We start from the raw sequence: 16,233 nt of genomic DNA on the forward strand, positions 1-16,233 counted from the left end.
CGTATCTTATCATGGAGAAGAAAGGAGCCACCGGCGTGGCTCAGTCGGTTAAGGCGCTTGCCTGCCAGTCTGAAGTTGCGCTCGGGCGCGGGTTCGATCCCCACTTGAGCTGATTACCTGGTTGGTTTTTTTTCCGAGGTTTTCCCCAACCGTAAAGTGAATGCCAGGTAATCTATGGCGAATCCTCGGCCTCATCTCGCCAAATACCATCTCGTTACCGCTATCACCAATCTCGACGCTAAATAACCTCATAGTTGATACAGCGTCGTTAAATAACCAACTAAAAAAAAAGATAGGTCAGAATATCCCGAGAAACCATTGCCTACAATCGGCCAGACCATGGGCCACATCCAGGAATTAAGGTCCTATTTAGAGGCCAACAAAATGAGAGTGAATCAATTTTACGATCGCTATTAAATAAACTGGAAGAATTTTGAATGAATCAGAGACTAAAATAAATGTTAACACGAAACAAACAAAAGTATCGAGTTTTAATTTTTGTAAATTGAATGTCCTGTACTTTGGTGATATTGTGCAAAATTTTGAATAAATAGTTTCATTTCTTCTATTATTGCATTGAATTTTTATACAAGAGGAGAGGTGAACAATTCCCTTATAGTCTTCATAAATTTAGTTGGTTGTTTTGAACCGTTTATCTCGAAAAAGTTGGTGTAGGCAAATCAAAATGCCTCTGGCATAGAAAGCAAGAAAACAATTCTTTGGTCGGCGGGAGATGGCACTTAAGTAAAAAAAAAATGAATTTTTCAGGAGATACTTTTTTTTTTTAATTTACTCTTAACTGAATGTAAGTTCAATAATGAAATGCATGTATGTTGGTAAAAGTAAGACCCTTTTCAATTTAATAAACAAGAAATTTTATTATTTCAAAAATTAGAAAAAAATACTTGACTTATGTGATTAGATACAACAGAAAAATCGACTTTTGTTTTACTTATGTGCCTTTTTCCGCCGACCCAAGAATTGAAACTTGCATATTACATATTTTTTTAAATCTTGGATAATTCGATTATTTTAACGATCTCTTGAACTTCGAATTAACCAGGTTGGACTGTATTTTCTGTACTGCACTAATAAATGCTTAACATCTATAGCAATGGTCGTCAGCACTCGCTGAAATTTGCAAAGGGTAAGCGGAGCCATCCCATGTGCCCAGTGGTGCATCAGGAAGAGGTAGAGTCCCGTCGCTCTTATTTCCGGCAGGTCGGCTACATTTAAACGTGTGCGTCTTATGATTCGCTGCTGATGATGTAATGAACTTCGTAAGACTCGATAAATTCTTAATATAATCGCCCGCCATTTTGGCTCTTTTGTTGGCGTTCGCAGAAAGCACACGAGAACGTTATTTGCCGCTCAATTATTTGCTGAATTACAGTGCGTTTGATTTATTATCATAGGAGATACGACATGATAATGTTTACCGGTGCGGCAAATAGATTCCTCGTCTGGTAACTCGGCAACGAAAGAACAAAAATGGCGAACGATACTACCTACTTAGACTTTATAGACGTTTCACTTCATAAGACGTAAGCAAAGAGGAGGAGTCACGCCGGAAATAACAGCGACATGACTATAGCAGCTGAGTGCACCATGGTGCACTGTGTTCTCCGCGGGTAACAGACGCTAGAACCAGGGTGTTCTGTGCTGACGACCGCTGATCTATAGCATCGCAGAATTGAATACACGTGGAATCAGTTGTCACCTCTCATTCAGTCACAACTTGTTCCAAAATTCCAATAAAATAATTAAATATTAAATGAATCAAAACTTAACAAAATAAAATTTTAACGAACTAATTCTTGGGATTGGGAGTAAGCGGTACCGTTTAAATGCATGATCAAACTGGGTGGCCACCTTGGATCATCAGGGGCCTCAAAATAATGACAATAATAATAAATAGGCCTAAAGGTCCAAATCAAGAGAAGCAAAACTTTATTCACTGATCAATGCCTGTGTCCTGATTCCTTCAACACGTGAAAGCCAGAGTGACTCTTGAAGCTGTATGTCTGAAACTAAAATGAAGGCAATGTTCACAAAAACAAGTAAATAATGCTGGGCAAGAAAAAGTGGGCCAGATTGTGTCCTACGTGGTACATTTGAAATATCCCGAAATGCCTCAAAATGAGGATGGCTGGTCATCCGAATCGGGAACCCTGGACCCTGACTGACGCTGTTCTTTACTATGATTGCAAGTTATCTTGAACCTTACATCCACTAAGTCTGTCTTTCGAACTGCTCGGTACGGCATATACTCATCAACGTAACGGCACGGCAAGGGTGCCCCTCCCTCGGGTAACGTGACTCTTTTCAGAAAACGTTGGTTCTTTCACTTTACGGCTCTCTACTGTAAAAGAACTTGGTTCAACACAGACATCATCATCTCACAACACTCCGGTTTTTCAGAGGAGAACATGGTTTCGTAGCAGGTTTTAATTAACCTGTAATGAGTAAGTATTTAAATATAATCATGTGTACACTCCTTTTCCCTCATCCGGGCTGGGGACCGGCAATGGCGGAGTTACTACAGCTATTTCTGTACATTATATAGGTCTACATGACTTACACCTACACCTGATATGTACATATTCTTATAACAGTATTTTACAGGCTTATTATTTAAATTTACATTAATTTACAATTATACACAATCCATATTCCTATCATCATTACTGCCATCATAGCTTGGTCCAAAATTAATTATTATTTCGTCAATGCCATTATTCATTCGGAACTATCTTCTTATTCATAGGTACTACTTTCTGAACAGGATAGAATTCTTCGATTGTATCCCGAATGACATGTTGATCGAAGTCGTCCACTTCAACTTTACACAAGTCCTAATTCTATTCTATTCCTATTATTCATGTGCTAAAAAGGATAAATGTTCATCTTCCCTCTTGCTTAAAAAAGTCCCTTGTGCAGACCCTTGTATTTCCCTATTTTGACTATGCTGACATTTTACTGACTGACCTTTCCAGCGACAACAAAATGAAACTTCAACGTGCTCATAATTTGTGTGTACGTTTTGTAAGCAATGTTCGTAAATATGATCATATTACCCCATCCCTGGAAGCAATAGGTTGGCTTAAACTAGATAAGAAAAGAAATTTACATTCACTTCTCTTTCTCTTCGAAATCTTGAACTCTTCTATTCCTTCGTACCTGTCGTCTCGCTTCACTTACCTTTCTTCCCACCACAATCTGAACACACGCTCTCGCCATGAAACAATACTAACAATACCATCCCATCGCACCTCCTCATACTCATCCTCTTTCACAATAGCCCTGCCAAGACTCTGGAATTCGTTACCTGCTAGCATCAGGGACTGTCGAAATAAAATTGAATTCAAACGAAAACTTACTAGGCACTTGGTCAGTAATTGAGACTCGTTCAGACATGGTTTCTTGTAAATAGTTCTTTTAATCTACCACAAAATATCTCAATATCCGGTAATTTCATCACTATAGAATTTTGTTATTGTAGGTTTAATTTGTAATTTAGTAAATACAAAAATATTCTTTGTTCTTAACTTCTATGATAAAATGTCTAGCTTTCATTAATCAGGTATTCTTGTCGTACTTTAATTTTTATTGTAATTGTAATTGTAAATTTAATATTAATTGTAATCTTATTGTTCATGTTATAGTTGTAATCCCCTGGTAGAGGGGCAGAGAAGGCCTGACGGCCTTATCTCTACCAGGTTAAATAAATAAATCTAATCTAATCTAATCTAATCTAATCTAATTCTGGAATGAAATAATATCTTTTGTAGAACTATAACAAAAGAATAACTTACAACAGTAATTCATTATGTCGCTCACAGTACACACACTATTGTACATAACTATTATAGCAATAATTTCTAAACATTACATACCTATTCTTTTCCGGAGTAGTGTGAGGTTCATTCGGTTGTAATTCAATATTATTCTTAATTCTCTTCACGGAACTAATACTTTTGCCAGAGTATTTAGCTGCTCTCTCATATTCCTTATCAAGTTCTAACAAACATTTGTTTAATTTTTCCTCCTAGCAACACTTAATTATATTTGCGATAATTTCTCTTTCTCGGCTATGGATAACAGCGTTACTTTTTCTCCGCGGTGGTGTGATTTCACCATAATTACTACCCTGTGTTTGCTCCTCCATGTTAACACTAGTTGTACGCAGTGAAGGAAACAGCTCTATGTTTCTTAAGAAGAGATTATGATGGGGAGCATGCGCAAACAACTCAGTTGGCTCCAGCCACGTTACGTGCTTCCTTCCCTCTGCCCCTCTGTCCCGCTCAGGAAGTTCAAGATAACTTGAAATAACTATACCTGGGTCGACGGGGCAGATCTGGCGACCGTTGAAACTGATGCTGCGCAGTCGAGGCACGTTCCCGCCCTCGGAGAACGTCACGAATATGCGCACAGACAGGGGTGGAGGTGACGGCTGCACCTTCTTGCTCAGGTTGAGGATGGTGAACTGCACGTTGTTCTTCGTCTGCACCTCGCCCACCCAGTTCTGGAACCAAACAGCGTGGTGTCGTGAGGGAGTACAGAACACTGATCACGTGATGCTAAGGCCGTGTCTCAAAGCTACATTTTCAACTGAAGTGAACTAGATTGTTGACTAAATAGCCGGATGTGACGTCAGAAGCTACGATCCAAAGCTACGTAGTGAATAGCAATCAAGACCGTATTAGCTAGTAAATGAAAATGCTTGCACAAACGATACATCATTAAAATTGGGGGTTATAAAATCTGAGGATGCTTTGGAAATAAAACGCGAGTCCAATGTAGAATAACACGTTGACTTGGAACATTGACATTGTTGGTATCTGCGTCACATTCTTTAATATTGTAATATTTCAGGCTCTTACCTTTTCCACATTTATTTCGATTATTGACAGCCAAACGTAATTTTCATAGATATCTTTTGAACATCTTTTACAATTCTACATCTTTCTACGTTTTTTGGATAAATTTCAGAAAACGGATTCCTTCCTTTCCCCTCTTACTTCAAAATTCCAACCTTGTGCACACAAAATAAATTATTGGTACTGAAAAGTGCCTTTTCGTAAACATGATGACGCGCATTCTACAAACGCAGACAAATCTACTCTTTTTCAGTATTGTACGATATAATTGTCAGTGAGGAATCCGTATACTGAAATTTTCCCCGTTTCTTTTCTAGCGTCTCAGGAAATTACCATTCAGTTCATAAACCTGTGACTCAGGTTTAATGAATTGTTTACTGGAAAACTGTTTATAAACAAAGAATTAGAATTTCCAAAAAAAATAACAGCTGATAACTCGTAATTAAACTGCATTGGGACACTGCCTTCTTAATTTAGTGCTATACCGGCACCGTGATGTCATGGTTTTTAGAAAAATAGTCTATGAAGAAGGCCATGATTCCAGCATACATGTTCAAACAGCGTGGTGGCGTAAGGGAGTGGACAGGAACATAGGTGGAGATAGGACAGTTTCCTTGGGGGGGGGGGAAGCAAAAACTATAGAATCCTGATACAACGAGATTACGGGGGACATCATTTATCTCCTCCCCCCGTTTTAGCTTGATCTTGGTACAGTATATCGGAATATGACATTTAATAAAGATATTGTAAAATAAAGTGAAATTGTAACAAAATACGAGTATAAAGACAATTTCACTTTTTTTCCTCTTGTATAGAGGAGGAACCTGAAGACTTGCACTGCAGCCTGAGGCTTATTGTGCTTCACTCTTATTTTGTGAAGGACTGGGTAGCCGAACGGCCGCGCTCTTGTACAAGTACAGCACGCCGCACCGTAAACTTAACCCAGGCTAATGTATGGATGATGATATGTCAATTAATGATGGCGAAATGAGTTCGAGGTCCAACAACGACAATTAACCAGCAATTATACTTCAATTGGTTGAGGAAAAACCCCAACCAAGTAACTTGTTCCAACCAGGGTGTGAACCTGGGCCCGCTTGTTTCATGGCCAGACGTTCTAACCATTACTCCACATCAGTGGACCAATTTTACATTTACTTTATCTGTTTATTTAAAACATAATATGGTATATCTTCATGTTATGAAATGTAAATTCTAATTATTTTATTTAATCTCACGTCTTTAAGTTCACACATTATACCGGGATCACTTTTCTTTTTTCTGCATTGTTGTGCAGTATGTTATTCATATTTCTCCCAAGTGCCGGCCTGAACACCTGCAGACTTCTAACACATGAGTACAGGCTGTTACAAAAGAAACATTACAGTGTTTTCATTCTTCAAAATGATGTATAGAAATTCTTATACTTCCTTACTTACTGGCTTTTAACGAACCCGGAGGTTCATTCCCGCCCTCACATAAGCCCGCCATTGGTTTCTATCCTGAACAAGATTAATTCATTCTCTATCATCATATCCCACCTCCCTCAAATTCATTTTAATATTATCTTCTACGTCTCGGCCTCCCTAAAGGTCCTTTTCCCTCTGACCTCCCAACTAACACTCTATATGCATTTCTGGATTCGCCCATACGTGCTACATATACTGTCCATCTCAAACGTCTGGTTTTAATGTTCCTAATTATGTCAGGTGAAGAATACAATGCGTGCAGTTCTGTGTTGTGTAGCTTTCTCCATTCTCCTGTAACTTCATCCCTCTTAGCCCCAAATATTTTCCTAAGCACCTTATTCTCAAACACCCTTAACATATGTTCCTCTCTCAAAGTGAGAGTCCAAGTTTCACAACCATACAGAACAACCGGTAATGTAACTGTTTTATAAATTCTAACTTTCAGATTTTTCGACAGCAGACTGGATGATAAAAGCTACTCAACCGAATAATAATAGGCATTTCTCATATTTATTCTGTGTTTAATTTCCTCCCGAGTATCATTTATATTTGTTACTGTTGCTCCAAGAAATTTGAATTTCTCTACCTCTCAAAAGATATATTTTCAATTTTTATAGCCTATTTCCATTTCGTACAATATTCTGGTCACGAGACATAATCATATACTTTGTCTTTTCGGGATTTACTTCCAAACCTATCTCTTTACTTGCTTCCAGTAAAATTCCCGTGTTTTCCTAATCGTTTGTGGATTTTCTCCTAACATATTCACGTCATCCGCATAGACAAGCAGCTGGTGTAACCCATTCAATTCCAAACTATATCTGTTATATATATATATATTATTTGACTATAAATGAAGGCTGATGATTCTTGTTCCTAAATTTTATATTATCTTTGATAAAATATTTTATATAGAGTAATATACTTGATATCCTACATCTTATCACAGAACTTTGGTAAAATATTTTACCATATTCTCTGTCAAAGAGTGTAATACCAGCCTTATTATATTTAGAAATGCAAATAAAGGAGTATCTGATGGCTGGATAAAGAGGAGAAAAAAAAAGTGACGTCGAACTCAAGAGAGGAGAAGATGGCAGAACAGAAGAGAAATAAAGAAAAAGATAGGGACAAAAAGAAACAAACAGAGAGAAAGAGAAAAATAGATGGGAAGGGTGATATTGAATCACTACATGATGTTGCGAAATTATTAACAATTATATTGGCCCCAACTATGAATTGGGATCCTCATATAAACTCTCCTTGTACGAGATTATCTAGAGCCATCTAGTTGCTGAGAAATAAAGAAAATGGTCAGAAAGACCTTTCAAGCACTTCTTAACAGTGCAGTGTAATACTATAATTACATTGTGGGATTCATATGTGGGATAACAGCAGTAACGGTAAGGTCAACACCTGTGGAGTAACCGTCAGCGCGTCTGGCCGCGAAACAAGGTGGCCCGGGTTCGAATTCCGGTCGGGACAAGTTACCTGGTTGAGGTTTTTTCCGGGGTTTTCCCTCAACCCAATACGAGCAAATGCTGGGTAACTTTCGGTGCTGGACCCCGAACGCATTTCACCGGCATTATCACCTTCATATTATTCAGACGCTAAATAACCTATATGTCGATACAGCGTCGTAAAATAACCTAAGAAAATAAAAATATACCGTAAGGAATTTAATCCTGCAGGAAAAAACTAGTGGTGCCGTTACTGATCCTTCTTCTGACGCCCTTTGTAGACATCTATTTGTTATGGGGTGTACTCTGGCTGACATTTATATGTTTTAGTGTTTAATCAAAGTTAATAAAAACATAAATCCATTTCAGGTGAAATCCGGTATACACAACTATGTTTGATTACCAATTGCATGTTACCAATACAAGATTAAATGTAAATACAGGGTGGTTTCACATTGTGGCTTTAAACGTGTTTAATAAATTACCGCCAAAAAACCGAAATTTAAAATATATTACTAGATTTCAAGCTGCATTTAGTGTGGCTCGCAAATAATTCATTTCCTAGCCGTAATGAGTTTTAAATAAAAATGTTGGCATAAATGTTTCTGTTTAACTTCCATTTCATTGTGTGAATTAATATTGTAAATATACTTATTGTACTTTATATTTGACAATTTCTCATTATTTAGAAAAGACAAGAGCTGCTATGAGAAGAAGAGAGAAGCAGAGAGAAGGGAAGAATAATTAAAATAAAGACAGCAGTTGATATACAATAAGAAAGAAGCAGAGAGAAGGGAAGAATAATTAAAATAAAGACAGCAGCTGATATACAATAAGAAAGAAGCAGAGAGAAGGGAAGAATAATTAAAATAAAGACAGCAGCTGATATACAATAAGAAAGAAGCAGAGAGAAGGGAAGAATAATTAAAATAAAGACAGCAGCTGATATACAACAAGAAACAAGCAGAGAGAAGGGAAGAATAATTAAAATAAAGACAGCAGCTGATATACAATAAGAAACAAGCAGAGAGAAGGGAAGAATAATTAAAATACAGACAGCAGCTGATATACAATAAGAAAGAAGCAGAGAGAAGGGAAGAATAATTAAAATAAAGACAGCAGCTGATATACAATAAGAAACAAGCAGAGAGAAGGGAAGAATAATTAAAATAAAGACAGCAGCTGATATACAATAAGAAAGAAGCAGAGAGAAGGGAAGAATAATTAAAATAAAGACAGCAGCTGATATACAATAAGAAAGAAGCAGAGAGAAGGGAAGAATAATTAAAATAAAGACAGCAGCTGATATATAATAAGAAACAAGCAGAGAGAAGGGAAGAATAATTAAAATAAAGACAGCAGCTGATATACAATAAGAAACAAGCAGAGAGAAGGGAAGAATAATTAAAATAAAGACAGCAGCTGATATACAACAAGAAACAAGCAGAGAGAAGGGAAGAATAATTAAAATAAAGACAGCAGCTGATATACAATAAGAAAGAAGCAGAGAGAGGGGAAGAATAATTAAAATAAAGACAGCAGCTGATATACAACAAGAAGGAAGCGGTGAGAAGGGTAGTATAGGCAAATTAAAGACAGGACATGCTATACAAGAAGAAAGAAGCAGAGGAGGAGGAGAGGAGAGGTAAATAAATTAAAGACAAAAGCTGCTATACCAAGCAGAGAGAAGGCGAGGAGGGAGAGAGGAGAGGTAAATAAATTAAAAAAAAGCTGCTATACCAAGCAGAGAGAAGGCGAGGAGGGAGAGAGGAGAGGTAAATAAATTAAAAAAAAGCTGCTATACCAAGCAGAGAGAAGGCGAGGAGGGAGAGAGGAGAGGTAAATAAATTAAAAAAAAAGCTGCTATATCAAGCAGAGAGAAGGCGAGGAGGGAGAGAAGAGAGCTAAATAAATTTAAAAAAAAGCTGCTATACCAAGCAGAGAGAAGGCGAGGAGGGAGAGAGGAGAGGTAAATAAATTAAAAAAAAGCTGCTATACCAAGCAGAGAGAAGGCGAGGAGGGAGAGAGGAGAGGTAAATAAATTGAAAAAAAAGCTGCTATACCAAGCAGAGAGAAGGCGAGGAGGGAGAGAGGAGAGGTAAATAAATTGAAAAAAAAGCTGCTATACCAAGCAGAGAGAAGGCGAGGAGGGAGAGAGGAGAGGTAAATAAATTAAAAAAAAGCTGCTATACCAAGCAGAGAGAAGGCGAGGAGGGAGAGAGGAGAGGTAAATAAATTAAAAAAAAAGCTGCTATACCAAGCAGAGAGAAGGCGAGGAGGGAGAAAGGAGAGGTAAATAAATTGAAAAAAAAAAGCTGCTATACCAAGCAGAGAGAAGGCGAGGAGGGAGAGAGGAGAGGTAAATAAATTGAAAAAAAAAGCTGCTATACCAAGCAGAGAGAAGGCGAGGAGGGAGAGAGGAGAGGTAAATAAATTGAAAAAAAAGCTGCTATACCAAGCAGAGAGAAGGCGAGGAGGGAGAGAGGAGAGGTAAATAAATTGAAAAAAAAGCTTCTATACCAAGCAGAGAGAAGGCGAGGAGGGAGAGAGGAGAGGTAAATAAATTAAAAAAAAAGCTGCCTTACCAAGCAGAGAGAAGGCGAGGAGGGAGAGAGGAGAGGTAAATAAATTGAAAAAAAAGCTGCTATACCAAGCAGAGAGAAGGCGAGGAGGGGGAGAGGAGAGGTAAATAAATTGAAAAAAAAGCTGCTATACCAAGCAGAGAGAAGGCGAGGAGGGAGAGAGGAGAGGTAAATAAATTGAAAAAAAAAGCTGCTATACCAAGCAGAGAGAAGGCGAGGAGGGAGAGAGGAGAGGTAAATAAATTGAAAAAAAGCTGCTATACCAAGCAGAGAGAAGGCGAGGAGGGAGAGAGGAGAGGTAAATAAATTGAAAAAAAAAGCTGCTATACCAAGCAGAGAGAAGGCGAGGAGGGAGAGAGGAGAGGTAAATAAATTAAAAAAAAAAGCTGCTATACCAAGCAGAGAGAAGGCGAGGAGGGAGAGAGGAGAGGTAAATAAATTGAAAAAAAAAGCTGCTATACCAAGCAGAGAGAAGGCGAGGAGGGAGAGAGGAGAGGTAAATAAATTGAAAAAAAGCTGCTATACCAAGCAGAGAGAAGGCGAGGAGGGAGAGAGGAGAGGTAAATAAATTGAAAAAAAAAGCTGCTATACCAAGCAGAGAGAAGGCGAGGAGGGAGAGAGGAGAGGTAAATAAATTAAAAAAAAAAGCTGCTATACCAAGCAGAGAGAAGCAGAGGAGAAGAAGAGCAGAGGGGCACAATGCAAAAGCAAGGGCGTTTATAAGACCAAAAAGCAAGCAGAAAAGAAGTTGGGCGTAATAGAAAAACAAGGGCGGATATAAGACCAAAAAGCAAGCAGAAAAGAAGTTGGGCGTAATAGAAAAACAAGGGCGCATATAAGACCAAAAAGCAAGCAGAAAAGAAGTTGGGCGTAATAGAAAAACAAGGGCGCATATAAGACCAAAAAGCAAGCAGAAAAGAAGTTGGGCGTAATAGAAAAACAAGGGCGGATATAAGACTAAAAAGCAAGCAGAAAAGAAGTTGGGCGTAATAGAAAAACAAGGGCGGATATAAGACCAAAAAGCAAGCAGAAAAGAAGTTGGGCGTAATAGAAAAACAAGGGCGGATATAAGACCAAAAAGCAAGCAGAAAAGAAGTTGGGCGTAATAGAAAAACAAGGGCGGATATAAGACTAAAAAGCAAGCAGAAAAGAAGTTGGGCGTAATAGAAAAACAAGGGCGGATATAAGACCAAAAAGCAAGCAGAAAAGAAGTTGGGCGTAATAGAAAAACAAGGGCGGATATAAGACCAAAAAGCAAGCAGAAAAGAAGTTGGGCGTAATACAAAAACAAGGGCGGATATAAGACCAAGAAGCAAGCAGAAAAGAAGTTGGGCGTAATACAAAAACAAGGGCGGATATAAGACCAAAAAGCAAGCAGAAAAGAAGTTGGGCATAATAGAAAAACAAGGGCGGATATAAGACCAAAAAGCAAGCAGAAAAGAAGTTGGGCGTAATAGAAAAACAAGGGCGGATATAAGACCAAAAAGCAAGCAGAAAAGAAGTTGGGCGTAATAGAAAAACAAGGCCGGATATAAGACCAAAAAGCAAGCAGAAAAGAATTTGGGCGTAATAGAAAAACAAGGGCGGATATAAGACCAAAAAGCAAGCAGAAAAGAAGTTGGGCGTAATACAAAAACAAGGGCGGATATAAGACCAAAAAGCAAGCAGAAAAGAAGTTGGGCGTAATACAAAAACAAGGGCGGATATAAGACGAAGAAGCAAGCAGAAAAGAAGTTGGGCGTAATACAAAAACAAGGGCGGATATAAGACCAAAAAGCAAGCAGAAAAGAAGTTGGGCGTAATACAAAAACAAGGGCGGATATAAGACCAAAAAGCAAGCAGAAAAGAAGTTGGGCGTAATAGAAAAACAAGGGCGGATATAAGACCAAGAAACAACCAGAAAAGAAGTTGGGCGTAATACAAAGACAAGGGCGGATATAAGACCAAGAAACAAGCAGAACAGAAGAAAAGAAGAAGGGCGTAATACAAAAACAAGGGCGGATATAAGACCAAGGAACAACCAGAAAAGAAGTTGGGCGTAATACAAAAACAAGGGCGGATATAAGACCAAAAAGCAAGCAGAAAAGAAGTTGGGCGTAATACAAAAACAAGGGCGGATATAAGACCAAGGAACAACCAGAAAAGATGTTGGGCGTAATAGAAAAACAAGGGCGGATATAAGACCAAGAAACAAGCAGAAAAGAAGTTGGGCGTAATACAAAAACAAGGGCGGATATAAGACCAAGAAACAAGCAGAAAAGAAGTTGGGCGTAATAGAAAAACAAGGGCGGATATAAGACCAAGAAACAACCAGAAAAGAAGTTGGGCGTAATAGAAAAACAAGGGCGGGTATAAGACCAAGAAACAAACAGAACAGAAGAAAAGAAGATGGGCGTAATACAAAAACAAGGGCAGTTGTAAGACCAAGAAACAACCAGAACAGAAGAAAAGAAGAAGGGCGTAATACAAAAACAAGTGCGGTAATAAGACCAAGAAACAAGCAGAACAGAAGAAAAGAAGAGGGGCATAAAGCGAAAACAGAGGTAGACATAAGAACAAAAGAGAAATGGAGAGGAATGAATTCAGCTGACCTACCCCGAGCACGTTGGCAGGCCTGTCTAGCTTGACGTCAAGGGCAGGCCCATGACGAGTTGATCCACGTTGAGCAGGATGACACCGAACCAGCGACCAGGTTCCGCCTCCCGGCCTTCGTACGAGAATATGCTTGGACAGGGCGAAGGGGGATGCTGCAGACTGGAGTGCTTGGCGGGCGAAGACAGGGGCAGCACCAACAGCAGCAGCTCGAGCGCCAGGGGACGAAGCCCCATTCCTGTATGAATCATCGAACAGTGGCTGAATGATGAATGCGAGAAAAGAAGTAAAAGAGAGAGTGAGAGTAACGAAGGAGTTTAGTAAGAAATCATGAAGGGAATGGATAAGTTACGATAGAGGAGTAGGCAGAAAGAAAGGAAAATTAATTAGTAAAGTAGAGACAAATTTCTCTATTAGATTAATATTACGTAGAGACTCATACAGGAGTGACCTTTTCGACCTTGAATTTTTATATTACTCTTGAAAGTATTTGATTAGGATTTAAAATGATTGTTTTTTGATTTAAAATGATTATTCTTCATATTTTATAACACATAACATTGTACAGCCCCATGTTTGTAACTGTATTTAATTTTTGTGGAAAAGCGCAAATTCATGTAAAGAAGATGACAAGCATGTAATAAACCAAACTATGCAGACTTTCGACTAATTTTTTAATTAACCATACATTTTATATTACAAATTACATAATAGGTATTTATTTATTTATTGTGATGGACACTAGGGCTGAGGTTTGAAATGTTGACAATTATTTTAATCGGATTGTTTTTTTAACAGTTTGTTCGATGGATTAATAGGTGTGTAAACATTTTCAGCTCAATCGGACTGCTAGTTTCGAGGTTAGTTTTATTTGAATTGTGGAAATTTGTGATACAATCAAAATGCTTCATGCGTATTGTATTTATACACAAGAGTCCTGACTCAAGGCGATATATTGTCACCTGAATGCAAAAACTAGGTAACTCGAAATTTGCGTTTTTTAGTTATCTCTTTTATAGCATAGAAAAAATCGCACAAAATGTAACGCAAGAACTAGGTAACTGATTGAACGATACCAGCGACATCTATTTTCCAATGCAACAAATAGGTAAAAGAAAACGAGACATATTCCTTAGTGAAATAAATAAGTAAATGGGCAAAGTCACAAAATATAAAAAATCAAGTTACCTAGTTCATGCATTCAGGTGACGATATTAACGTTGAGAAATTCATTATATCTATGTTAGTTCAGGTACAATAAATTTTAAAAAATCAGACATTTATTAATATTTTTTAGTTACATAATATATATGTTTTTAGCTTTTAATTTTTTAGATACTTAAGATTTCTCAAAATTAGATCTCAGATAAAGCATGAGAATGTATGTCCACGTATGGATTTGGTAAAAACTGCATGGGTTTGAGTCAAGCCCGCGGGCCTTGGCATGACTGAGTTTGGGTTGAAATTCATTTAAGCCTGTCTTTTTCCCTCCGGCCTCCCAACTAACACTTTATATGCATTTCTGGATTCGCGCATACGTGCTACATGTCCTGCCCATCTCAAACATCTGGATTTTATGTTCCTAATTATGTCAGGTGAAGTATACAATGCGTGCAGCTCTGCGTTGTGTGACTTTCTCCATTCTCCTGTAACTTCATCCCTCTTAGCCCCAAATGTTTTCCTAAGAACCTTATTCTCAAACACCCTTAATCTCTGTTCCCCTCTCAAAGTGAGAGTCCAAGCTTCACAACCATACAGAACAACCGGTAATATAACTGTTTTATAAATTCTAACTTTCAGATTTTTTGACAGCAGACTAGATGACAAAAGCTTCTCAACCGAATAATAACACGCATTTCCCATAGTTATTCTGCGATTAATTTCCTCCCGAGTGTCATTTATATATGTTACTGTTGCTCCAAGATATTTGAATTTTTCCACCTCTTCGAAGGATAAATCTCCAATTTTTATAGTTTCATTTCGTACAATATTCTGGTCACGAGACATAATCATATACTTAGTCTTTTCGGGATTTACTTCCAACCCTATCGCTCTACTTGCTTCAACAAGAATTTCCGCGTTTTCCCTAATTGTTTGTGGATTTTCTCCAAACATATTCACGTCATCCGCATAGACAAGAAGCTGATGTAACCCGTTCAATTCCAAACCCTCTGTGTTATCCTGAACTTTCCTAATGGTATATTCTAGAGCGAAGTTAAAAAGTGAAGGTGATAGTGCATCTCCCTGCTTTAGCCAGCAGTGAATTGGAAAAGCATCAGATAGAAACTGACCTATACGGACTCTGCTGTAAATTTCACTAAGACACATTTTAATTAATCGAACTAGTTTCTTGTGAATACGAAATTCAATAAGAATATTATATAAAACTTCTCTCTTAACCGAGTCATAGGCCTACGCCTTTTTGAAATCTACGAATAACTGATGTACTGTACCCTTATACTCCCATTTTTCTCCAAAATGTAAATAATAATAATAATAATAATAATAATAATAATAATAATAATAATAATAATAATAATAATAATAATAATAATAATAATAATATTTTCCCTGGCAGAGTTAAGGCCATCAGGTCTTCTCCTCTACTTACCCAGGATGAAAGCACATACAAGAAAATATATATTATGAAGTGGTTGATGTAAACAATACGTATTAGCTACATTGCAGATGATACTCAAGGTGGCGTAACGCATTAAGGTTATATGTACGTGAACGACCACAAATATTACCAGAAAATGCAGGCTCTAAATTTCAAAAAAATTGTATAAGAAAATGAACTCACAATTGGACAAAAATTACAAGGTACCACAACAAGACTTATTAGAACTTAAATATCTGATAAAAGTATAAAAAGGTTACTAATAATATTTTTTAGAATTCACTTTTTACTTTCAATTAAATTTTCCAAAATTTGAAAATTTTCACACATATTATTTCGTAACTCCACAACCATTAGAGATAGAATTCTGACATTTTGTACACTGATCTAACACGCATTTATGCAAAAGGTAGACCACAATAATGCCCATTTCTTTGAAAATAGAAAAATTAGTTCTCAAACATTATGTAAATTTTAATATATTTTGTATAGGACAAATAAAAAATTAATTGTATTAAAATAAACAACTCTACATGTCTGAGAGTAGTCTACTTTTCAGAAATAAGTGTTTATTACATGCAGGAAAAATATTGAAGATGTCAGAGAGATCATAACAATGTTATGGTTCCC

At 37.4% G+C, this 16,233-nt stretch overlaps 1 protein-coding gene across 1 annotated transcript in view; it reads right to left on the reverse strand.

Annotated features, from left to right (window-relative positions):
- The window catches only part of LOC138702155 (transmembrane protease serine 9-like), a 117,701-nt gene that overhangs the window by 35,928 nt on the left and 65,540 nt on the right, over nt 1-16,233 (reverse strand). Inside the window, exons 13-14 of the mRNA XM_069829762.1 lie at nt 12,987-13,221; nt 4,339-4,525 (exon numbers count right to left, since the gene is read on the reverse strand). Of these exons, the coding sequence (XP_069685863.1) occupies nt 4,339-4,525; nt 12,987-13,221 (422 nt within the window). The remainder of the gene's footprint in view (nt 1-4,338; nt 4,526-12,986; nt 13,222-16,233) is intronic.

The sequence above is a fragment of the Periplaneta americana genome, chromosome 6 (assembly GCF_040183065.1).
Source record: "Periplaneta americana isolate PAMFEO1 chromosome 6, P.americana_PAMFEO1_priV1, whole genome shotgun sequence".
In the NCBI taxonomy this organism is placed as follows: domain Eukaryota; kingdom Metazoa; phylum Arthropoda; class Insecta; order Blattodea; family Blattidae; genus Periplaneta; species Periplaneta americana.